The 22662-nt window shown below is 54.1% G+C and overlaps 10 protein-coding genes across 10 annotated transcripts; 4 read left to right on the plus strand and 6 right to left on the minus strand.

The window, feature by feature from the left end:
• Positions 1–170: 170 nt before the first annotated feature.
• J4E92_000318 (uncharacterized protein) lies at positions 171–1658 on the plus strand (the record flags this gene model as incomplete). Its single annotated transcript, XM_051491736.1, has 1 exon — positions 171–1658. The coding sequence occupies one exon, from the start codon at positions 171–173 to the stop codon at positions 1656–1658; it is 1488 nt and encodes a 495-aa protein (XP_051357248.1).
• Positions 1659–1692: 34 nt separating this feature from the next.
• Positions 1693–2891, minus strand: J4E92_000319 (uncharacterized protein; the record flags this gene model as incomplete). Its single annotated transcript, XM_051491737.1, has 4 exons — positions 1693–1926; positions 1986–2105; positions 2168–2616; positions 2681–2891. 4 exons carry the CDS (start codon positions 2889–2891, stop codon positions 1693–1695), a joined length of 1014 nt encoding a protein of 337 aa, XP_051357249.1.
• Positions 2892–3133: 242 nt separating this feature from the next.
• J4E92_000320 (uncharacterized protein) lies at positions 3134–4872 on the plus strand (the record flags this gene model as incomplete). The annotated part of the gene is made up of 5 exons (XM_051491738.1): positions 3134–3519; positions 3577–3847; positions 3914–3988; positions 4042–4470; positions 4537–4872. The coding sequence occupies 5 exons, from the start codon at positions 3134–3136 to the stop codon at positions 4870–4872; spliced, it is 1497 nt and encodes a 498-aa protein (XP_051357250.1).
• Positions 4873–5021: 149 nt separating this feature from the next.
• Positions 5022–5915, minus strand: J4E92_000321 (uncharacterized protein; the record flags this gene model as incomplete). Its single annotated transcript, XM_051491739.1, has 2 exons — positions 5022–5462; positions 5544–5915. The coding sequence occupies 2 exons, from the start codon at positions 5913–5915 to the stop codon at positions 5022–5024; spliced, it is 813 nt and encodes a 270-aa protein (XP_051357251.1).
• Positions 5916–6585: 670 nt separating this feature from the next.
• J4E92_000322 (uncharacterized protein) lies at positions 6586–9515 on the minus strand (the record flags this gene model as incomplete). Its single annotated transcript, XM_051491740.1, has 3 exons — positions 6586–6627; positions 6696–8934; positions 8983–9515. 3 exons carry the CDS (start codon positions 9513–9515, stop codon positions 6586–6588), a joined length of 2814 nt encoding a protein of 937 aa, XP_051357252.1.
• Positions 9516–12495: 2980 nt separating this feature from the next.
• Positions 12496–12765, plus strand: J4E92_000323 (uncharacterized protein; the record flags this gene model as incomplete). Its single annotated transcript, XM_051491741.1, has 1 exon — positions 12496–12765. One exon carries the CDS (start codon positions 12496–12498, stop codon positions 12763–12765), a length of 270 nt encoding a protein of 89 aa, XP_051357253.1.
• A 1254-nt stretch (positions 12766–14019) lies between these two features.
• Positions 14020–14568, minus strand: J4E92_000324 (uncharacterized protein; the record flags this gene model as incomplete). The annotated part of the gene is made up of 1 exon (XM_051491742.1): positions 14020–14568. The coding sequence occupies one exon, from the start codon at positions 14566–14568 to the stop codon at positions 14020–14022; it is 549 nt and encodes a 182-aa protein (XP_051357254.1).
• A 1148-nt stretch (positions 14569–15716) lies between these two features.
• On the minus strand, positions 15717–16832 carry J4E92_000325 (uncharacterized protein; the record flags this gene model as incomplete). The annotated part of the gene is made up of 3 exons (XM_051491743.1): positions 15717–16311; positions 16376–16722; positions 16827–16832. 3 exons carry the CDS (start codon positions 16830–16832, stop codon positions 15717–15719), a joined length of 948 nt encoding a protein of 315 aa, XP_051357255.1.
• Positions 16833–17385: 553 nt separating this feature from the next.
• Positions 17386–20404, minus strand: J4E92_000326 (uncharacterized protein; the record flags this gene model as incomplete). Its single annotated transcript, XM_051491744.1, has 4 exons — positions 17386–18325; positions 18371–18589; positions 18654–19907; positions 19959–20404. The coding sequence occupies 4 exons, from the start codon at positions 20402–20404 to the stop codon at positions 17386–17388; spliced, it is 2859 nt and encodes a 952-aa protein (XP_051357256.1).
• A 400-nt stretch (positions 20405–20804) lies between these two features.
• Positions 20805–22329, plus strand: J4E92_000327 (uncharacterized protein; the record flags this gene model as incomplete). The annotated part of the gene is made up of 2 exons (XM_051491745.1): positions 20805–21138; positions 21188–22329. The coding sequence occupies 2 exons, from the start codon at positions 20805–20807 to the stop codon at positions 22327–22329; spliced, it is 1476 nt and encodes a 491-aa protein (XP_051357257.1).
• Positions 22330–22662: the final 333 nt, after the last annotated feature.

Consider the following 22662-nt stretch of genomic DNA (forward strand, 5'->3'; position numbering starts at 1 on the left):
TCCGCAGCCCTGTGGACCCTGGCACGCTTGCACCCCATCCATGCAGCCGCTCGGACCAGCTCTAGTCGCGCATGCCATCATTCACCATCACGAGCCTCGCATCGCGAACTACCACTTGACCGGCACCGCTGCCACTATGCTCAACACCCGCTGCCGTGGCCGCCGACACGATGGCCTCTCCACCCTCGCCCGCCTCACCCACCAGCAGCGCTGCATCTAGAGCGTCGCTGGACCCGGACCACGCTCAGTCGCTCACGCTCGAGCATCTCGTCAAGCACTTTGTCGCCGCCAAACGCTCCCTCAACACCCAGACGGTCCTATGGCGCGCCACCGATATCGTCAACACGGCACGTGACCTGCTTGAAGAGAACGCAGTCGTTTCCGCCAAGAACACGTCCATCCGCAACCTCGTCGAGCAGCAGGTGGATGCTCTGGAAGCCGTCCGCCGCGGCGTAGACGTGGTCGAGTCGGAAGTCCAGGCCGAGTTCAAGCAGCTGCTCCACGACGTCGACGCCTCCTTTGCCGGCGTCAACTCCACCCTCGCCGTCCTGCGCGACACGCCCATTGAAGGCGCCCTGCAGCCTCCGGGCACTCCCCAGAAGCATCTCTACGACTTCATCGACAGCGCCACCGTCTCCAACCTGCAGTCCACACTGCGCGCCTGCATAGACCGCTACAACGATGCCCACGCCACGCTCGACGAGAGCTCCCATGTCTTCGATACATGTCTGGATAACCTCTACTCCTCCATCGAGAACGTGCCCATGACACCCGTGTCCACGTCCACCCCGAGCCCTATACCCAGCCTCTACCATAATCTTGAGGGCCACGCAAAAGAGGCTGCCCAGGCATTCCAGTCGCTTGTTCAGCACTATGACCTATGCATAACAGCCTTGCGCCACACAGAAGGAGGTTCCGCTGCTGCCACCCAAGCAACAGGAGATGCGCCAGTCCACTCCGAGGATAACGGTGCCGCGCCTCCCGAGCCCATGAGCGAAGAAGAGCGCCGCGACATGCTCAACGTCTTGCAAAAGGACGCGCAAGAGGTGGAAGACGTCGTGACCGAGATCCAGGAACGGGGCTCTGAGATGACCTTCCTTCTGGGCCAGATCGAGAACCACATCCGCCACGTCCGCAGCGAGTCGTCAGCCCTGTCCAAGATACTCGAGATGATGTCGCAAATCACTGGCCAAGTCAAAGAGCACATTGTGACCTCACGCTCCTTCTATGCCTCATGGCTGGAAGACACACGGCCTAGCCTGCTCAGCGGCATCGACGAGTGGGAGAGCCAGCGCGACTTCTTCGAACGTTTCGACCTTGCCTACGCCGAGCTCCTCGTTGAGGTGTCGTCACGACGGAGGCGGCACGAAAAGGCCAAACGCAAGGCCGAGGAAGCGCAAAAGGAGCTAGATAGGATACGCCTCGAGGATGAACGTGCAAGAGAGCAGTTTACCGTGGCTCAGGGTGATTTTCTGCCCTTGGATATCTGGCCGGGTCTGAGGGATCCGCCGCGACAGTACGAGGTCAGAGTTGTACCCGCTAGTGTAGAGGGTGAGCAAGACGAGAATGACCAGGAAATATACGGTGGCCAGAGTATACCTCAACTAGGGAGGACCGTTGTTGAAAGGGCGCTCACGCGAGTTAAGCGACGAATGTAATTGATTGGTATCATATATACTGGCTATATAGCCCTCACGTCGGCTTCCGTCCGTGAGTAAAGTAGAAGCGGATATACATATGCACATCCTTCCTCCTGATATCCGCAACCACCTTGGCAATCATGACACGGCACTCGGACTCACTCCAGCCCATGACCTTGCCCAGGAGACCGAGAGTGTAAGGCTCGATGCCCATGGACATGTGTTCGCGCTGGTAGCGGCCGATTTCCTTCATTTTCGCGTCCTTGGCCCAAGGGCCGATAGGGATCTACAAGCACCGCATTAGCCTCGTAAACGGCATAGTGTAGGGGAAGAGGGTAGACATACCTTGATGAGCTTCTCGTGAACATCGATGAACCCTGCATCCGTCATCCGCTGCTTCAGGCTATCCCCGGCCGTGATGTCCCTTCCCCACGTTTTAGCGGCAGCGTGGCACAACTCCTGCCACTAGAGGTAGAGGTACGAAGTCAGTATACGTCCCACATGCACTTCGTACAGTCAAAACTTACCTTGAGCATGTCGGTTGCCAGCTCCATGGTCCCGTCGTCACACTCACACAACGCAAGCGGCTCTTGAAACTCTACCCAACCACCGGGCTTAGTGTGCGTGTACGTCTGCCGCACCAGCTTGTCCCAGTCGGAGATGCTGCCAGACATGGTTCGGCAGTGGATAAAGTCAAAGGCCTCGTCGGGACTGTAGACCCATTCCGACTCGGCATCGTCAATGTAGAACTTGACGTTGGGCGGCACCCACGTTGGCTGGATGGGACTGAGATCAGTGCCTATGACCTGTGCTCCTGGGTGCTCATCGGCGAAGTCTATGGCCCAGATGCCGGTGCCGGTGCCGATGTCGAGCACGCGCTGGGGCGCAGGCGGGATGGGTGCATCGTAGAGCTTGCCGCCTAGGATGAGCAGGAAAATGTGGTGGAGGAGATCGAGGCGGTCTTGCTCCTGCTCGTCTACAGAGGTAGAAGTACAAAGTCAGCATTGGTCTCACATGCACTTCGTACACTTAGAACTGACCGTTCGGTAAAATGTACGAGCCGGACCGGTAGCCGTGGTATCGCCGCCCATTGGAGTATTCATAATTGAGGATAGTCGATGCGATGGACGTGGATGCCGTGGATTCGCCGCCGAATGCCGAATCGCTATCGCTGTTGTTGGCCGTGTCGACGTCGAGATGCAGGACGGATTGCAGGTTGCCCTCGGCTGTTGGATCCTGCGGGGCTGACATGCTGTGTTCCAGTTCTTTTCCAAGAGCGTTTGCACTCGCGGGGTCAGGCCTCGCCTTATATCTTCCACCTCTCTACTTTCGTCGGCCATGCCGTAGGATCCAGGATGCCGGGTCAAACGCACCCCATTCCATAATCAGTCTGCAAACACCACATGCCTTAGCGACATGTAGGAGCGCACTCTGCTCTCTAAAGAGCGCGTCGCCGCCTGATCGGTCTCTTGCCTTTCTGACATCCAGCCGTCATGTCTCTTCCCGCTCTGTGTCTGCTGGCGTACTTTGTGTACCTCCTCGCACGTGTCTTTTACCGCCTATATTGCCATCCACTATCCCGCTTTCCTGGCCCCAGGATCGCGGCAGCCACAAGCTGGTACGAGGGCTACTACGAGATCGTCCACAAGGGACAGTACTCGAAGCAAATCTCCAAGCTCCACGATATCTTTGGCCCTATTGTAAGAGTGACGCCTGATGAACTGCACATACGAGACCCATACTTTTACGACCAAGTCTACGCCAAGAACGTCCACCTCGACAAGGAGGGTTGGGACAAGAGGTTTGGGTGTGCAGGCGGCCTGCTGCCGACCGTTAACGCGGAGCAGCACAAGCGACGCCGTGCTGCGTTGGCTCCCATGTAGGTGCATCAACATGTAGTGCAAGGCACCTCGGCACGATTAACGCCTGTTGTCAGGTTCTCACGCCGCTCGATACTCGACTTCATACACATCATCCACCGCCATGTCGACACCCTCTCCGTGCGCATGCAAGAGTTTGAGGCTCATGCAGAGCCGCTTAACCTATCCCATGCCTTCCCCGCCCTGACAGGCGACATCATCATGGACTACTTCTTCGGCTTCAACTACAACCAGCTCAAGCATCCTAAATTCGAGTCATTCCATGATGCGTTTATTCGGGTTGGCGGTGTGGGTCACATCGCCACGCAGTTCCCCATGATACTTCCCGTGGGTTATATTTAGATCATTCAAGATGTGCACCAGTCACACGTGGAACTGACATGGGTTTTGCAGATTCTCGATTGTATCCCTGACCGTATCAGCGGCTGGCTGCAGCCAGCAGTGAAGCCAGTGCTCAAGTTCAAGCAGGTATGCGGCACAGCGCTGCATCTATACCGTGTTGAGTCTAACATGCGAGTCAGGATAACCGGAATCACATCGCGCGCACCCTTAAGGGCGAAGACATCAAATCAAACGATGCGAAGAAGACCATCTTCCAAGAGATCGTCGGCTCTAAGCTACCACACTCTGACAAAACCCAAAAACGTCTCGAGGATGAAGCGCAAATTATCATTGGAGGCGGCGTAGAGACAACCGCTTTCTCCCTCTCCACAGCCGTGTTCCACATCATCAGCACCCCACGCATATACGAGCGCCTGCATAAAGAGCTTGTAGAAGCTTTCCCCAACAGAGATGACCTAGATCTGGCCCCGCTGGAGAAGATGCCGTATTTCAAAGCCATCATCATGGAAACCGCGCGGATGTCATACGGCTTGAGTGCTCGAAACCCCAGAACACACGAGACGCCTCTGCAGTACAAGGAGTGGGTTATCCCCGCAAACACTTGCATTGTAAGCCATTACCCTCCTTCATGATCCATCTTCCCATCGCATCTAAACTAACTCCCACCCCCACAGTCCATGACCATCCCCGAAGTCTCGCACGACGAAACTCTGTTCCCGTCTTCCCGCACCTTCATCCCGGAGCGCTGGCTCAACGATCCCAAGACCGCAGATGGCATTCCACTGGAGCGCTTCATGGTTTCTTTCGGTCGCGGTACGCGCAATTGTCTCGGTATCAATCTGGCATATGTGGAGCTCTACCTCACGCTGGGTATGCTGTTCCGGAAGTACAAGTTTGAACTTCACGAGAGTGATGTCAGTGATGTGGAGTTGGGTCACGATTTCTTCATTCCGGTTGCGAAGCTGGAGAGTAAGGGATTGAGGGTTTTGGTTAGGAGCACGGAGGATTGACATTTTCTTACTTACAACCAGTGGAGTTTATCTTGCGGACTCACTTGGACGGGTCAGCTTGCGAGGTCATCTTGAGGACATCATCCCAACACAAGATACCTAAGAGATGCAGCCCCCAGGCAAATACATCCAATTACCTAACCAAAAGCTCACATCAGCATACCCCCGCCATCCGTCCTAACCATCGTCCCATCAACATTATAATCCCGCAACAGCCCCAAAAACGTCTCGGCCACATCTTCCGGCCTCCCCACCCTCCCCGTCGCCATTCTACCCTCCATCCCCCGCATGATCTCCTGCTTCTTCTCCTCGCCATGATGATCCCACATCTCTGTATCCACCGCGCCCGGGCTCACGCCATTAACGCGAATGGGCTTCATATCGAGAGCCAGATTGCGCACCATGGAGTGCAATCCACCAGCATACGCACCGATAACGCTCCAGTTAGGAATTGGCTTTTCGGACACAGCGCCTGTGGTGATGGTGTAGGAGGATTTGTAGCTTTGGACGAGGTACTGCGGGAGGTATTTTGCGAGGAGGAGGGGCGCGAAGAAACGGATTTGGCCTGCGGCGAGTATGTTTTGCATCGTCTGGAGATCTCGTTAGTCCATGCCGTGTACACCGATGCGGAGATGTAAGAAGCGGTTTAAAAAGAAAAGACATCAACACACCATATCCCCCAACTTAATATCCGCCAACTTATCCCCCGCAGTAAAAACAACATGATCCAACTTGCTCTCCGGCATGCTCTCCACCGTCTTCTCCAACAGCGTCTTCAGCTCTTGTTCCAGCGTCTCTGGCTTGCCTAGGTCGACGGCAAGACCCCTGATGCGCGGGTTTTTGGTATCGGCGGCAGAGGGATACGCGGTTTTGAGTTTGGATACGGCGGCATCGATGCGAGATGGGTTGGAGGAGCTGATGGTTACTAGAGCGCCGTTTTCGAGACAGGCTTCTGCGACGCTGTAGCCGAGGCCGGATGTACCGCCGATTACGAGGATGCGCGAGCTGGTAAGTTTATTGGTGTAGCGTTTTTGGTCGGTCATGGTTTGGATGGTTGAGTGTGTGTGTGTGGGTATATGGGGAGAGTGTAGGTAATATGCGGGTTGTTTGGTTGTTGGTCGCACGATCGGTCTTTGCTGTGATGAGTTTTGAGGTAGTACAGGTCGATGAAGATAGAGAGCTGTGTATTACACTATTCCCCACATTAGCAGCATCGTTAGTGGTATATATACGCAGATCTCCAAAGCTACCCACAACGGCACTTGCATCATTGTACCCGACGTCTAGTTGCCGTTGTTATCTCCGTGATGAACGAATCGTCTTGCTAGCTTCTAAGCACATAGCGTCGTTTCTCCACCCATTTTACCTCTGCTCGACGTCATTGGAGAAAGGTACAAACGTGCCCGTCAGTTTCTTGCATGGAGATGAACGGAGATAAGGTCATATGTATATGCGGGTACAGCCGTCATGCATTACATCATCACGATTGGGTAACGAAAAGTGAGCCTTGACTTGATTATTCATTTCAACGTGCGCTGTATGAGGTATCGTGACCTCGATCAAGACGGCTCAGTAAGCCGCGCTGGTTGGGGAGCTACTAAGCTGACGCAGCTCTGTAGTGTGAGCACCAAGCGTGCGTGCATGTCTATCAAGTCTCTCCGAGACCTGAATAGGTTCGATACTGCTACTCCTACGGTATCGTTCGATAGCCGATCATAGTGTCGTCCACATGGTGTTGATCTGTTTTCGCTTGACCTGGAGTGCTGGTTAGTACGCCATGTAACACAACAATGCACACAAAAGTATAGAGAGGGTTGACTCACCAAAGGGGCAACGAACAAGACTCCGACAAACAGTCCAACAACGGTCATAAGCATAGAAATCTTGTTGAAGCCCTTGCCCAGGATATCGAACGAGAAACTGGGTGCAACTCGTGTTCCGAAGATATCCAAGCCATAGGCAAAGACCAGACTAGTACTCTCAATTCCGCTCTCACTTGTGATAATATCTTCGATACCCAAGACTTCGTACTTGTGGGTAAGGTGCCACTTCGGGTCGAAGTTGATGAGGGGTGTGTACTTGACCAGACCTTCGGACGCTTCCTGCGCAGTAGGCTCACGACCGACGGGTCGGCGAGGATCAATCACCATGCGTGGAATTCCAACTATAGCGTTGAGTGCGGGTAAAGTGACGAGGAGCTCACGACTGGTGATGCCCTGCCTAGTCTGTGTGACACTCATGTGTGTAATCTCTGCTGGTACTTGATAGCTCTGCGATAGTACATAGGGCTTCGCAGCGTCGCCGTTCGAACCCGAAGGTTTCACGGTAGAAGAGTTAGACGAAGCACCCAATGGACCCCTGTCGTCGGGAAGGGGGGATTCGTAAAGGTCGGAGACGACGAGCTGGTAGCCGCGAGAAGAAGCGCCAGATGCAGCATCGATAGTTAGCGCATACGCGAACCAGTTCTCTGAGATAGTGGCTGGAATGGGCCGTGTGGTATCGACATCGTTGTGTGACATAGTATGTAGTACTTGCCCAGATGCAGAATCAAGCAGATAGACGGACGCGGATCGTGCTGACTCTACCACTGTTGTAACTAGGACGAGGTTTGGGTTCAGGTACTTGTACAGTACCCTCCTGTCACCTAGTACTTTGCCGATAGAGGCAACAGGGTCCTTGATCGGGCGGGCGACGTAGCTGTTAATCTTCTCCTCGACAGGTGGTGTGAAGCTCCACACTGGTTCGGAACCAGGCTGACTTTCCAGATATCCTTTCAGAGTGCCGTCGACCAAGGTAAATGAAATAAGGCTTTGCCCCTCAGCAACTAGCGAAGGCTCAAGCTTGATTTTGTCGGAACTGATGAGGCCACCAGTTGTCGAGTTGATGAATATTGACCCCTGGAAGCTGGCGTCTTTTACTTCAACATAGCCGCTGTGAGACTTGAGAGTCGGGCGTTGGAAGCTCGTGTCGGGCGCGAACTGGCCAAGGTCCACGTTCCACATCACCTTGCCTCGCGAACCGACATCGAGGGCAGCAAGGCGACCCGCCTTAGTGGCGACGACAACAAGCTTGTGAAAACCAAAAGTGTCTTGTTGAATGTCGTCAACTGTTGTCTCCTTTGTCTTGCCAAGCACACTACTCAAGAGGCGCTGGGGAATGCTCTGCGCCCACGCCGGGAAGTATTGCAGATCCTGGAGGTGCCTCTGCACACGGTGAATGTAAGCGGAGACAGGGTTGCGATGGCTTTCGTCGGCAAGTGCTTGTGCCAGGGCCTCCTGTTCGGGCAAACCGGCCCAGACTGCGGAGACTGCGCCAGACAAGAATTCGGGCCGGGTCCAAGCGATTTCATCGTTCCGCAGAAGTGCCCACTGTCCGTTGGAGTACAGAACAGCCGACCTCACAGCGCTGGCGGCCGCCGACTTCACAACAACTTCAGATTGGCCATGCACAGGGAAGGCGCCCGCAAGTGCCGGAGAGCCTTTGACAGTCCAGCGACCCAAGACACCGTGCGAGACGGAGGAGAAAACTGTGACCTCGTCTTCAGTAACCCTGGTGAAGTAGACGTTGGCATCAGAGGTGCTTGTGGTGAAAGTTCCCTTTGTCCTCAGCTCCGGGAGGCTGTAGGCTTTAGAAACGGTTTGCTTGTTGAGGTCGACGTGGTAGACTTCAGCAGAGTGGCCGATGGCAGTCTGGTACTCGACGAGGAAGTGGGCGAGCGAATTTATGTGGTTGGGAGCATGGAGAACGATGTTCTCGATGACTTCGTCCCCTGGCGTGTTGAAGGTCGACACAGCCTTGGTTCCGATTATGTTGACTTTGAGCACCTTGTTCGCCTTGTCGGTCCAAGCCAATAGTGGGGCAGCCGTGTTGGCTCCGGCGAAGAGGATACGGTCGCGCGAGGAGATCTCAGTGTCCGAGTTGAGGGTGTACTGGTCGAGCTTCTTTCCTGTGATGGGATTGAGAGACGTGACTCGGAGCTTGGAGCCTCCGAGCATGGGCGTGTGGAGGGCGATGTAGTAGATGGTTGTCGGCGAGGTCGAAACCTGGAAAGGCGTGTCTCCGCTGCGGCCTGTCAGTGTCTATCACATTGCCATTGATTGATGTAGCCACCTCGTGTCCTCGTATGTCCACTTGACGCGTCCGGTCTTGCCGTCAAGCCTCTTGACACTGTTGCTGCCATCGGTAGCAAGGACAATGGCGTCTTTGGCCGCGCTTATGGTCATGCCATCTTCCTGCTCTAGTATCTCCAGATCCTCGACTGCAGCCCCACCGAGGCTGGTGTCCCACACGAGACGGCCGTCAGACGCGCTCCACGACGTGACGCGGTCTCCGACAGCGCTGATTACCGTGTCCTGCTCGTTGCCTGAACGCAAATGTCCGCGGTGGCCGGGCTGCGAGGCCAGGTGCTGCCGCCAGACGAGGGCGCCATCCTTGGGGTTGATGGCGCCGATGGTCTGGTTCTGCGATATCGAGTACAGGAGCGATGCCTTGGAGCCCGCATAGGGCTTCTGGAAGAAGGTGGCCTCTGGGGCAGGAAGGCCTAGCAGGGCATAGTGGAAATCAATGTGGAAGGCATCGTCCTCGAAGATGGCCGCAGCCGGCGCGAGACATGCTGCGATGGCGACAGCAGCACTAAAACGCATGGTCGGGTGGAATTGGAGCTTGTCGTCGGCGTCGTCGTCGTTCGGCTCCCATGCGCCCTGTGTCGGCTTCCCTCACACGTCTGCAGTGCCAGGGCGCACGTGCCCGGCCTGCTCCAGATCACGGGACCCTTATTGGGTGCCCTGCTCCTTATAACCCCAACCGCCAGCCCAGGCTCTTCACGACTCAGTTCAGGCGGCGTCGGGGAAGCGGGAGGCTCTCCATGGGCGATTATTACGTCGACAGGATGCTTGCTCGACAGCCTTGCGAACCCTTCTTGTGCACGACTCGACCAGAGGGCCACGCTATCATAGATTGGAGCTTGTCCCGGCGCCCTGGCTTTGTTTCGCGACTGGCCGCGACGACCTCGTCTCCCTCTCTCTCGCAGCATCTCGGCGCTTTGTTTTTTGGCATAATTACGGGCTGTACGGGCTGCACCCCAGAGCCGAACACCTGGCATATCTCCTGCTAAGCCCTACCAAGTCTACTGCATGCATGTGCCTTTCTTCGCTACCTCTTTGTCGCTGCTTGCTCCCTGATTATCGCGACGCCGTTCCCTTCTCCCACCTCGACCTTCACGTGACGGAAAAATCTTCCCCAGCCCCCAACCTCGGCGCGTCAAACAGGTGCGTTACACAAACTTGCCCCGCGCATGCATGCAGTCGCTTTGCCTCTGTGGCTCGTCGCCTGCTGCATTCGAGGCTGCTTTTGTCTGATTGGACGTGGCTTGGTTTGGAAATCGATGCGCTGACGAGTGTGGTTGGCCCAGAGCGCAGTACGACGCGCACCGCCGATTCAGCCCTCTGGTACAGACCGACGCAGTGTCCAGGCAGCACGACGAGTCGACTTCCTTAGCCTTTACTAGACGGCGGCGGCTTTGAGCCGCTCATCCCTCTGTGGCACCCACCGCCACAGGAGGCGAGGAGCACTTCTCGTCAATAACCTCCTGGCCTCGCTGCAAGCTGCCCACGCAAATCTGAAGCATGTCGCAACGGGAGTACCACATAGTCGTCCTAGGTTCTGGTAAGCTAGTTAGACACCGTCAGCAACTAGGTCACAACTGACGAGAGTGGCGCCTTAGGTGGAGTCGGGAAGAGCTGCCTAACAGGTAAGGTTACCGCCTCGAGTACTCGCCAACACCACAGCAGCGCTGACTTGTCCACAGCGCAATTCGTGCAGAATGTATGGATAGAGAGTTACGATCCTACCATTGAAGATTCATACCGAAAGGTGCTTGATGTTGACGTGAGTGTGCTTCGACCCTCCTGCACTACCCTGTTGCTGACCCGCTGAAGGGCCGTCATGTCATTCTGGAGATCCTGGACACTGCAGGCACCGAACAGTTCAGTGAGTATCTACAGCCGCCCATGCACACGCGACCCATGACTAACCAAAAGTAGCTGCTATGAGGTAATACACCATTCGAGTCCCATGCCAGCTCACGACTTACACCCCCATAGGGAACTGTATATGAAAACCGGTCAAGGGTTCCTTCTCGTCTTCAGCATAACATCGGCATCGTCGTTCTGGGAACTGGCAGAGCTTCGGGAGCAAATACGACGAATAAAGGAAGATAGCAACGTTCCCATGGTCCTCATCGGCAACAAGTCAGATCTAGAAGAAGACCGAGCAGTGCCACGCCCACGCGCCTTTGCAATTTCCCGTGAGTGGAACATACCGTACTTTGAAACCAGTGCTCGGAGAAGAGCCAATGTGGATGAAGCCTTTGTCGACCTCTGCAGGCAAATCATCCGCAAAGATCAACAGGAACGGCAGCGCATGGCCCCACCCGATTCACCGAGACCTGGCCCAAGGTCGCGGACGCATACTGGAAGGCCTAAGCGCCGGGGACACCGACCGCATTGTACCATCCTTTAAGTTACGATACCCAACGACGGACGACTGCACGAGTGGCAGTGGGCTTGCTGGTACAGGCGCTGTCACGATTCCCTTCGCATCGCTCGTTCCAAGTTTCTCGGTTTAGATTTTTGGTACCATAGAGGTATTAGATCATCCGCTCACAGCGGCAATTAATCCCCTTTTTCATACGGTTGAATCCATGACGCTTGTGTGCCCGTATCTGCGATTGTCTTTGCATGTTTGCTGGTGGGTGCTGGATGTCTCGTACGCAGACGTAGCATGTGTCCACAACATGTAGTCAAGCAAGGCACGGGAAGAAGATCTGTCCTTACAGCTACCCCCACTTGGCGGATCTGCCAGGTCACTGGATCCGGGTGGAGACATCTCGATGAGGACTACGTATGACGTGTTGGCTGTCAGTACATCGCAACATGTCTGCTTCCAGGCCACAGTATGCAGCACCGCCAGCGGAGTAGACTCCTCGGGAACAAGCACCTTCCGGAACCGACCCCCTCGGATCTCAGCTGGCCCTGCATTCGTGCGGCTGCCGCCTATCCTCGGGCTGAAACAGGAGCGCGTGACAGCTTAAGTGTGGCTTCTTTGCGGCAAGCGTTTGCGTGCTTTGTTGGGCTGCTGTCTTGAAGCAAGCCGCGGTACACGATCTGACGTCACCGGCGGGGCAATAGAGGGGCATCATTCAGGCACGCAGCGAATGCCAGATGATTGTCCATTCGCCCATGACGCGATTTGCATGATAATCCACGATCGACAGCGATATTTTCAAAAAGTGCCACTCTCTTGCGTGGGTTTGTGCATTGCATGTGATGGTTCGTGGCTGCGGGTACCCCATCGCGCTTGCGTGGTCTGGCCCTCCTTCCATGGGCCCTCCTGTGTGACGTCACTCACCACCGGAAACAGTGACGTATGTTTGTTTGCACTCTGTTGGAGCCTAGCGCTCAGCCCTCAGCCCCTCACTAGCCTCCCTCACCTACCCCTCTTGCTCTACATAAATACCCTCACCCGTCTCCCCTTTGCTTCCTCCATCACACAACAAGCCTTCATCACCTCATCTACACTACCACTTCTTCCAAACCAAACCCTTCAAACCCCAAACACTTCAAAATGTCTGCTCCCAACGCCAACACTCCCAACGAGGGCATCGTCGGCCAGGCCGTCAACTCTGTCAAGAACGCCGCCAACTACGTCGCCGAGACCGTCCAGGGCCAGACCGCTGAGGCCAACAAGGAGGCCAACAAGCAGCAGGCTAAGGGCAACGTCCCTGGCCAGGACTCCCTCACCGACCGTGCCTCCGGTGCCCTGAACGCTGCTTCCGACAAGATGAACCAGGAGAAGCACGAGGGCTCCGCTGAGGCCAACAAGCGCTCCATCTAAGTACTCAGTACTTGAGCACCGGTTCGACATTTCACTTCGGTATGTGGTCTACATCCGTCCTTCTCTGACATCTTTCTAACAATCACAAGGTTCAGAACGATACCACTATGGTTTGAGCGATGAGCACTGCGACTCTCGCCTGGTTCACGATAGCACCATGATTATGGATATGAGATACCAATAAAACCTTTAACTTTACAAACTTTTTGCCATGCCAATGTGTGATGATGATAATGGGAGACATTTGTGTGGACTTCTGCACCCAGCTGAAGCTCCAGTCTCTCGCCCCTCATCGCTGCTGCTGCGCTTCACGTACCTTTTGGTGATGTCTTTCCAAGAATGATTATCGCACTCTGACTTCGATCATGTTTTATTCACCGCTCAGTCATTGGCCACACGATCACACGGTCGCCCTGTGACACATCATCGTTCCTTAGTCCATGAGGTGTGCTCGTGTGAAACCAGGAACTTGAAAAGGTCCTCAACACATATACAATGTATCTCATTTCGGCCATCTCGCATTTCTAGCTTTCAAGCATACAAATAGTCCTGCACTGTCATATCTGGGCGATCATGGGTCAAAGCATGGATACATAGCGTGGTAGAGTCATTTCATGAGATTGTTCAATGATATTACCAGTAATACTGCTAACAAAACAAACGCATTACTCAAGACAACGCTTCGCGAAAAACAAAGGGTATCGAATGATCAGGGAAATGAGAAAGCCAAGTATGAAAAGAGCTCGCAGAGACCTCGTCTGTGTCATCTCCAACAACTCTTTCCTCATTACTCGTGGACGCTGTGGAACATGCAGTGGTGGTGGGGTTCGTGCGATACGTGGGTGGGGGCGTGGGTGTAGATACATTTGGTAGTGGCGCAGAAATACAACGCTGGTTTCGAGAGAGATGGTGCTGGTGTTGGCAACAGGCAGTGCAAGGAATCGTGGGAAGAGGAAGAAAACTTCTGGAGTAGTGCGTTGGAGGGTGTGGTGACTGTACGAGCGACGGAGGACGGGTTTCATCTGACACGGCTAGACTGTGAGACTCGGTTGTACTGTCCACGCTGGAACAAGCTCTTGATGTTGACGATTGTGGCCCCTAAGCAACCGTCTTGGGCGCATGAAGCCAGGACGCATCGTCGCCGTGTCCGTTGTCGAATTCAAAGCTGATCCGGAACCTCTGCAGGAAGTACATCTTGTCAGCACACCTCTCAATTCCAGTCCCTCACATGAAGGGTAGGATAGGAGGGGGGCTTTAGACGTGCATAGCGCCACGTCCAGTATGCGTAGTCCTTGCCTTGAAGTGTTTCCAGAACATGATACCGCCAATGACCGCAGAAATAAACCAAAGCAGCATGTTGGTCAAAAGCACCCACACCCCGTTCTTCATCCTGGTGATACCCTTGTTCCCCTCTGGGTTCTCACCGATGAACATCTTGCCGAAGATGCCAAACGCAACGAGATAGCACAGGAAGACCAGCGCATCAACGGCGAAGAAGAACCACGCCTTGATGAGCGGTACCATGGCGAGGAGGGAGCAAAGCGCACCAAGTGTGCCGCACACAACAGCCCATACCCATTTCGAGTCGACGTATTTCCCTTGCTTGCGCGCGTTGTCCAGGTCCACGGCGTAGAGTCCGATGACAGTGAGGCCCATAACGAATTGGGAGAAGCGCAGGACGAGGCGCAGGATGGTTGTTGGGGTGAGGGACGCGCCGAGCGAGGTTCCTAGGGTGGCTTTCTCGCCCCGGAGAGTGCTACGCGAGAGGAACTTGAAGCCCATGGCTGCAAGGACACTTAGCATTTTTGCGTTAGCTGAGCTCGAGGAATTGGTCTATATGTGTGTGTGGTGTGAGACAGGTAGACAATGTCTTACCTATTGTAGATGCGATGCGCGACTTTGTAGAGTTTGTTGATTTAAACGTCGTGCGCGGATGTCTCTCTTCGTCTTTCGGTGGTTCGCAGAGGATCTCGGTCGTTGGAGTAGTCGCAATGGATAGAGCGGGGAAGAAGAAATAGTTGTGAGCCGCAGTGATTAGACAAAAGTCGTCTCTCGTACTGTGACCGAAACAACACCGCTGCGCTGTAACTTGGGCGTGCTAAACCTCGTTGGCACACAAGGTTTCTTTTGGACCCTGGGAACTTCAGGGTCTTGACAATGTCACCGTTCCCTCTTCCTTCCAAGCGCGATGACGTCGGGGGTTGATCCTGGGGTGGGATGTGGCTTCCAGGGATTAATTAAATTTGTGCACGCGCTCTTTCGGTGCGAATTGGGAAGGATCGGCAAAGAGAAGGTGTGACAGCAAGGCTATTTGGAAGATATACGATAAAAGGGGTATAGACGCTACTGGAACGATAGATAGGCAAGACGCGATAGAATGGAAGTACGAAGGGACTGTCCCGCGACTGTCAAAGCCGGCGGTGATGAGAATGAGACGTGGGAAGAACAAGATGCAACGCTGGAGACGCATGATTCGCCTCTCCATCGCCTCTCTTTTAAATCAGACCGTGAAGTGCTTCGTGGCATCGAAAGCGTCAACCCATGCGTTGGCGCCTGACCACACGTCCAGCGCGTTGTGAACGTGTGGTTCTGGTGACCCTGTTTGAGGTGCCGACGCTGACGTAGTGGACCTCGAGTAGCGTTGCATTCAGAGCAGGGATGTTTCACAATGTGATTCGCTGGCAATACTCCAGCCTCTGCATCATGAAACTTACCGTGAAGTCCGAGGTAACTTTGCTGTCGCAGGAAATGGCGTGCGACAAGCAACATTGGACTGTGTGATAGGTTGACAGTTTCAGCGCCTGGAAGAGATGTATTTCAAGACGTCTCTGTGATGGCACAAGCGGTATATGTATGAAGAGTAATATTGTTTTATTCGCGGGGTATTAATCACCCACGGTTTGTACTACGCTCACGTACAGTTATCCAGCATACCAAAGACATAAAAATGTCTAAGGACTGGAGTACTTGTAGCCATATTGCTCCTTAGCGGCCTTGATCTGCTCCATGAGCTTGTTCTCCTTCTCCGCAAACTCCTTGTCATCCTTCAACTTCTGCAAGTACGTGTCGTTTCCAAAGCCGCTCTTGCTCGGGATATCCAAGCCGCGCTGGACTGCAGGCCGTGCCTGTATGCGCTCCAACCACTTCTTCACGTTCAGGAATGAATCGAGGTCAATACCGGAGAAGCGGAGCATGTGGGCCCATCCAAAGCTGGCAATGTCGGCGATGCTGAACTTGTTGCCTACAAGATAGTCGGTGTTGGCGAGGTGCGAGTCGAGGATGCCGACCAGACGTTCGGTCTCGCCTGTGTAACGCTGCATGGCATAGGGAATGCGTTCCTTGGCGAAGCGGTTGAAGTGGTTGGCCTGGCCTTGCATAGGGCCAAGGCCGCCATGTTGCCATGCCATCCATTGTTCTGCGCGCGAGACGTCGAGAGGGTCGCTGAAGCTGAACTTGTGTTCGGGGTCGTAGTGGCGCGTGAGGTACGTGAGGATTGAGAGACCTTCTTGGACAGCGAAGCCGCCCTGGTCGTGGTCGACGATTACACTGTTTGTTGGTATCCAAGGTCAGTACGCGTCTCACGAGAAGTTCGTAGGGTGGCATTGCTTACGGGATGCGTCCATTGGGACCGAGCTTGGTGAACCAGGGCTCCTTCTGTGTGTTCTTCGAGATGTTGATGCTCTGCCATGTGTAGTCCTTTCCGTAGGCTTCCTTGAGCTCCTCGAGCAGAATGCTAGCCTTCCATCCATTGGGTGTGCCGAAGGTGAGCAGCTCGATGCCCTTGTCCGCCTTGAGTCCGGTGGGTTCGCCGTCAGCCATTTCGGGAAGTATGCGAAGTAGCGGTTGTGAGCTGTGGAAGTGCGATCGGAGAGGTTTGCGCGTTTGGGCGAGGAGACGTGTGAATTGTCGGAGTTGTGAGGAGATGGAGGGTCGTAGTAATGACATGAAGAGGGGTAACTTCAGCGCGTTATGGAGGGGTTATATGCGGCCAATGCATGTGGAGAGCTATTTCTTCCCAAGCTATTGCTTAGGAAGCATCCATGACGTCGTCCTCGTAATACTGACATTGCGCACGCGTGCGCATTGACATGATTGGTAAGTGATGAAATCTTCAAATTCGTCGGACAAGTATGAACGGGCGTAAAGTCCATGAGTCGCGTTCTCTGCTCAAGCTCGCGACGCGCTGTACCTTGTCAGCATTATCTTGACTTGCGTGACTAAGCGGCTTCGCGATACACCTGAGCATCGACCCAAGCCCAACGTTGAATGTTTTCGAGCCGAGATAATTCAATCAAAATGGTCCCAACTTCCCAAGTACAAACTGGCACCTTGCAGTTGAAGGAATTTGTTCGTCATAGGAAGTCCAAGAAAATTCTGCATGGGATCTAGGCCTGCATCGATGGAATACCGTCGAAGCACCGAAGCATTGTGTTCTACTAGTTCCATGAGTGTTCCATCAACACAGAAACGCATTAATGATCCAAAGATCATCATGTCTATATCCTGATATACAGGCCTTATCCAACTCTCCTACAATACATCCTCCTACCTGCTACCATACCATGCATGCATTAGCTAAACTGTGGAAAAAAAAAAAGGCTGTAGCACCTCAACGGATGCTTAGTTGACCTTGTATTCACTTCCACCTCCACACCAGCACCGTCCCTCGCCTTCTCTCTCGACATGTATTACTACATCCATACCCCGGTCCTTCAGGAACTGGTATGAGCGCTCACGCACGTCTTCTGGGTCTGCCATGCGGTTGGCAATGATGTGAATCACGCCGAGAATGCGGCGTTGCTTTGATGCGTGGCTATGATCGTGGTCGTGGTCGTGATGATCATGCGAGTGTGAATGCGCATGTCCGTGATCATGGCCGTGATCGTGAGAGTGTGCGTGGTCGTGAGAATGCGAGTGAGAGTGGCCGTGATCGTGTGAATGGGAGTGATCATGTTCATGATGATCGTGCGGATGGTCATCGTGCTTATGGCCGCCTCCACAATCATGATCCTCCTTTGCGTGTGCTTCCGCGTGCGCAGCACCTTCGTCTTCAAGCCAGAACTTTGGTACCGCGTATCCGACAACGCCTCTCAACGTACCCAGTTCGCCTAAGGTATTTCTAATGCTATACTCGAGGTCGTTGGGCATACTCAGCATGAGTCTTGCGCCACTCGACTTGACCAGCGGGATCGCTGACAAGAAGATTAGGATTGCAATGATGCAGGACGCTATCGGATCCCATCCAGACCAACCATAGTACTTTGTAAGAAGAGTAGATATAATGACTGCAACAGAGCCAAGCGCGTCGGCGAGAATATGCAGAAAGATTCCCTGCATATTTTCGTTGTCGTGGGAGTGGCCATGTCCATGGTCATGTCCCTCATGTCCGTGATCATGATCGTGTCCATGGCCGTGGTGCGCATGGCCAAAGGCTACAAGGCCCACGATATTAACGATGAAACCAAGAATGCTGACAATCAAAAGCTCGTTGAGGCGCTGGAGTTCGTGGCCTTCCCAGAGGCGTTCAAAGGCATCGAAGATGATCTCTAAGCTAACCAACCTGCTTCGATTAGCACATACATGTAGCATGCATTAGGTGACTTACAGAAGGAAGACGCCGTTTGCAAAGCCAGACAACGTATCGACCTTGCCATAGCCGTATGGGAAGCGGGCGTTGGGGCGCCACTTGCTCATCACTGCTGCTGCAAGTCCCACGGCGAGACCAGCGCAGTCGAAGAGCATGTGGATACTATCCGTGAGCAGCCCCAAGGATCCACTGACGAAGCCGTAGAAGAACTGAACCATCATGAAGGAAAGGTTAAGTCTGTAAAAGTTAGTTAGGCCAATTTGGAGTGCAGAATCTGCTGAGTAGAAAGAAGTGAACATACACGCCAAAGTACGCAATGCGTCGCGAATCCCGCTCAATCAGCACGCTATGCACAATCGAGCCTGGAGTCGCGCGCGCGATGAGGAATGCCGAGATCCTAGAATGGTTTCCATGAAGATGATGATCGTGATTATGGCCGTGGTCATGACCATGCGAATGCTTGTGTCCTGCATGTCCATGTTCGTGCGAATGGGGTACCGAAGAACGAGTGTCGACGGCGACCGCCGCAATTAGCATAGCGCAAACCCAAGGGAACGCGATGTTGAAATGACTAAGAGCCTGGTGTTCCAAGAAGCTCAGGGCGAAGATGAGAATGCCGCTCAGTCTCAATCCAACCTGCTTTTGACTCCGTAATGATGCGGGAATTGACAGGAAAATGAGCGCCGTAGTGGATGCAACCGATAAAGTTGAGAAGCCCAGGGTGTGATGCGATAAAGAGGGCGTGGCAGAAGAAACAAGTGAATACAAAATAGTTGTGACAGTGAGTACAAGGCCGGAAGCAATGGTGAGTAGCTGATTCTCGGTACTGTTCACTAATAATGAAGAGGGCTTGGGCAGCGATGCGCGAGATGGCTTTTGAGTCATGTATGAGTCCTGACTCTTTGGTCCGGTCATCAATGACCAGCCTGCTGTGGGAAGAGGCGGAGGGACAAGGAGCAGCGATACTAGAAGGGCCAAATAGCCGACCAAGCTGCCTGTGACGTTGCCAGAGGTGAATATGTCAGCCGACATGCTCATGAGAAGAGCCCCGCAGGTCACCTTCCTGGTCCTCAATGTTCGTCGAATATCGTCCCAAGGTGTGTGTTTCCCTGGTTTCTGGTCTAGGGCACCAATGCCTGCAGCGACTGCTACCAACATGGCTAAGGCTGTCTTCGCTCCTCCTATGTGTAGAGATGCGTAGAACGGCAGTAGGACGCCGAGTATGTTGCTTGCCATGCGTTTCGGCGCATTGCTGATATTGAAAGTGCCCTTCTCCTCCTTCCGCCTGTCGAGTGGCTGTAGACTGGAGTTGACTTTGGCTATTACACCGACCAGCAGCAGCGTGCCAGACGAGAGAGCGAGCGCATGCAGTAATGGGAAGCCACTTGTTGCGGTCGCGTATTCGAGTTCGGGTGATTTCTCTGACACGGCTTCTGATAGACTCGACGGTAGCTCGGAAGGCGGTCTGACGCCGCTGGGGTATGCTAATGCGGCGAAAAGGTACGGGAGAGGTATTAAGAGCGCGGTAAGGGCTTCGGGCAGTTCTAGCCAGGATCTAGACAGTGTGTTAGTTGTGGTTCTCTTGATCGTCGCAGGCGGTTCTTACGAAGAAACAGGAGGAGGCGGCACATGCGCTGGAGACTCCTGTATAGGTGATACCGGTGAGAAGCCATACTTCTCAACGACAGGTGTCTTCCTGGCCGGTGAGCGACCCAGATCCGATTCACCCCGCGCCCGTCCTTTCGGTCTCCCATTCGAGAACGGTTTCAGCGTGTAGGTGGAATCGTTGGAGCCCGACCTCTCATGCCCGTGCTCATGCTCATGCGCAGGGCTGTTGTACTCGGCATACGGCGAGCGCACAGCGCCGTGCAGATGCCCGTTGCCGTTCATATCAGAGCGCGTGTGTCGATGGCCGTGGTCTTTGGCGGGCGATGAAGCGTTCACGGTGCCATTCGCGTACGACGAGGGATCCGGTGTGTATTGTGACGACGAGCGGCCATGGCTGTGTGTGTGCGAAGTGGGCGCGATAGGCAGCGCATACGTCGACGCCATTCGCAACGCCACGTTCGTCCGCCCGCTATGGGGTCGTCTTGACTCGGTGAAGGTAATTGGCCGAGTGGGGCTCGCGATGCGCGATGGAACGGTGCTCAATTGCCTTGAGATGGCGGTGTTGGAGGGGAAAAAGCAACGTGGATCGCAGCCAGCAAGCGTGAGTGTGCTGCAATGAGGCTACGCAGCGCTTTGGCGTCTTGGTGTTTCGATAGCGGCGCGCGTTGCTGCACTATCAATAAGTTTCAGGGGTCTTACAGATTGACATGACTGGCATTGAGCGCCTTCCCCTTTCGGTCCTACCCCGGCTCAGATCTCCGCATCTCGTGGCTAGCCCTTGGCGTTGACGCACGCGGCGGCTGCCACCGCCTTGCAATTGGACAGCACTAACACAACACCAAAAATGTTCGACGAATACATCTCGCCCGACAAGGACGGCAGCCTATTCTCTATCATACTAGGCGTCGTTGTGACGTTGTCGACGCTGTTCACTGCGCTGCTATTGACGCTGCCCAGTCAGTATGATCCGTACAAGGATAAGCCACTTCGGTTTGTGGGCGAGGATGGAAAGGAGATCAAGATGAAGATGAAAGACGGGAAAGAGCCGATGCTATGGAAGCAGGGCCGCTCGGTTCAGGTGGTAGTATTGGGAGACATTGGACGGTCGCCACGTATGCAATACCACGCTCTCAGTATCGCCAAACACGGTGGAAAAGTGTTCCTCATCGGCTATCAAGGTTAGTAGGATTCATCTTCGAGATGCAGCAAGCGGCTAAACCCACGAAGAGTCCGATATTCTTCCTGAGATCGTATCAAATCCTCTGATCGAGATCATCCCACTCTCACCAGCGCCGAGCTTCCTGCGTTCGAGCAGCAAACTTCTCTTTCCAGTGCTAGCACCTCTCAAAGTCCTTTGGCAGATATGGTCGTTGTATCGTGCGCTTGGTTACCGCTCTAAGCCCGCAAGATGGACGCTCGTGCAAAACCCACCGTCGATACCAACTCTCGCTGTAGCAAGCCTGGTATGCTTCTTGCGACGTACTGATCTTGTCATTGACTGGCACAATTTCGGGTATACGATTCTTGCTATGAAACTTGGCGACAACCACCCTCTTGTGAAGATCTCTGAGAAGTACGAGAAGATCTTCGCAAAGGCTGCATCACATCATTTCACGGTGACTAACGCCATGGCCCGCGTGCTCAAAAACGACTACGGCGTGACAGCAGAAGCACTGCACGATCGCCCAGCCTCTATCTTCCAGCCGATCGAACGACGAGATCGAGAGAAGTTTCTAGCACGACTACCAGAAACAGCCGAGTACGCCTCAGATCTTTCTGCAACTTCGAAGACGCCATGGAAGCTCATCGTCAGCGCCACGTCCTGGACTGCCGACGAGGACTTCTCACTTCTCCTTGACGCTCTCGTAGCTTATTCTGCAGAGTGTACATCTAAGACCTATCTGCCAAAGATTCTTGCCATTATCACTGGAAAAGGCCCTCAGAAGGAGTATTACCTTTCGAAGACTCGGGAGCTCAATCAACAGAAGAAGCTATTGAACGTCGTTATCAAAACAGCATGGCTCACACATTCCGACTACGCGCTTCTACTCGCGTCCGCTGATCTGGGAGTCTCTCTGCACACATCGTCTTCCGGTGTTGACCTGCCAATGAAAGTGGTCGACATGTTCGGTGCAGGCCTACCAGTCGTGGGTTGGGGAAAATTTGAAGCCTGGCCCGAACTCGTCAAGCAAGGTGTGAACGGTCTTGGCTTCCAAAGCTCTGAGGAGCTGGCCTTGCATCTGGCTACTTTCTTCGGCAACGATACAAGACTGAGAGAGACGCTGAAGGAGGGCGCACTCAAGGAGAGCGAACATCGGTGGGATGAAGAGTGGGATGGTGTAGGCGGGAAGCTGTTCAAGCTCACATGACGGAGGCGCGCATACGTGAGTGTAACAGATGTATGATAGGAAATGAATAAACTAGATCGAACGCTGACAGTCCGAAACCTTTCCAATACCCAAGCTCAAGTACTCCGCGCTGAGAAGTACACCAAGAAACGTAGGCCACCAACAAAGCTGGTATGAACAAATTCAATCGAATACCACACCAGAGTAGCCACCGTCCCCGGTCATGCATTCACGCGTCGCCCCGATGAATAGTGTATCAGCGCTTGGATCGTTAGGAAGCAGCACTGCGTGTTCTTCACCATTCCCATCATCGCAATGTGGAACCAGTTCCAGGCTTGGTGAAAAGTCGTCATT

The sequence above is a fragment of the Alternaria infectoria genome, assembly GCF_024043175.1.
Source record: "Alternaria infectoria strain BMP 0036 chromosome Unknown scaffold_1, whole genome shotgun sequence".
Lineage (NCBI taxonomy): Eukaryota > Fungi > Ascomycota > Dothideomycetes > Pleosporales > Pleosporaceae > Alternaria > Alternaria infectoria.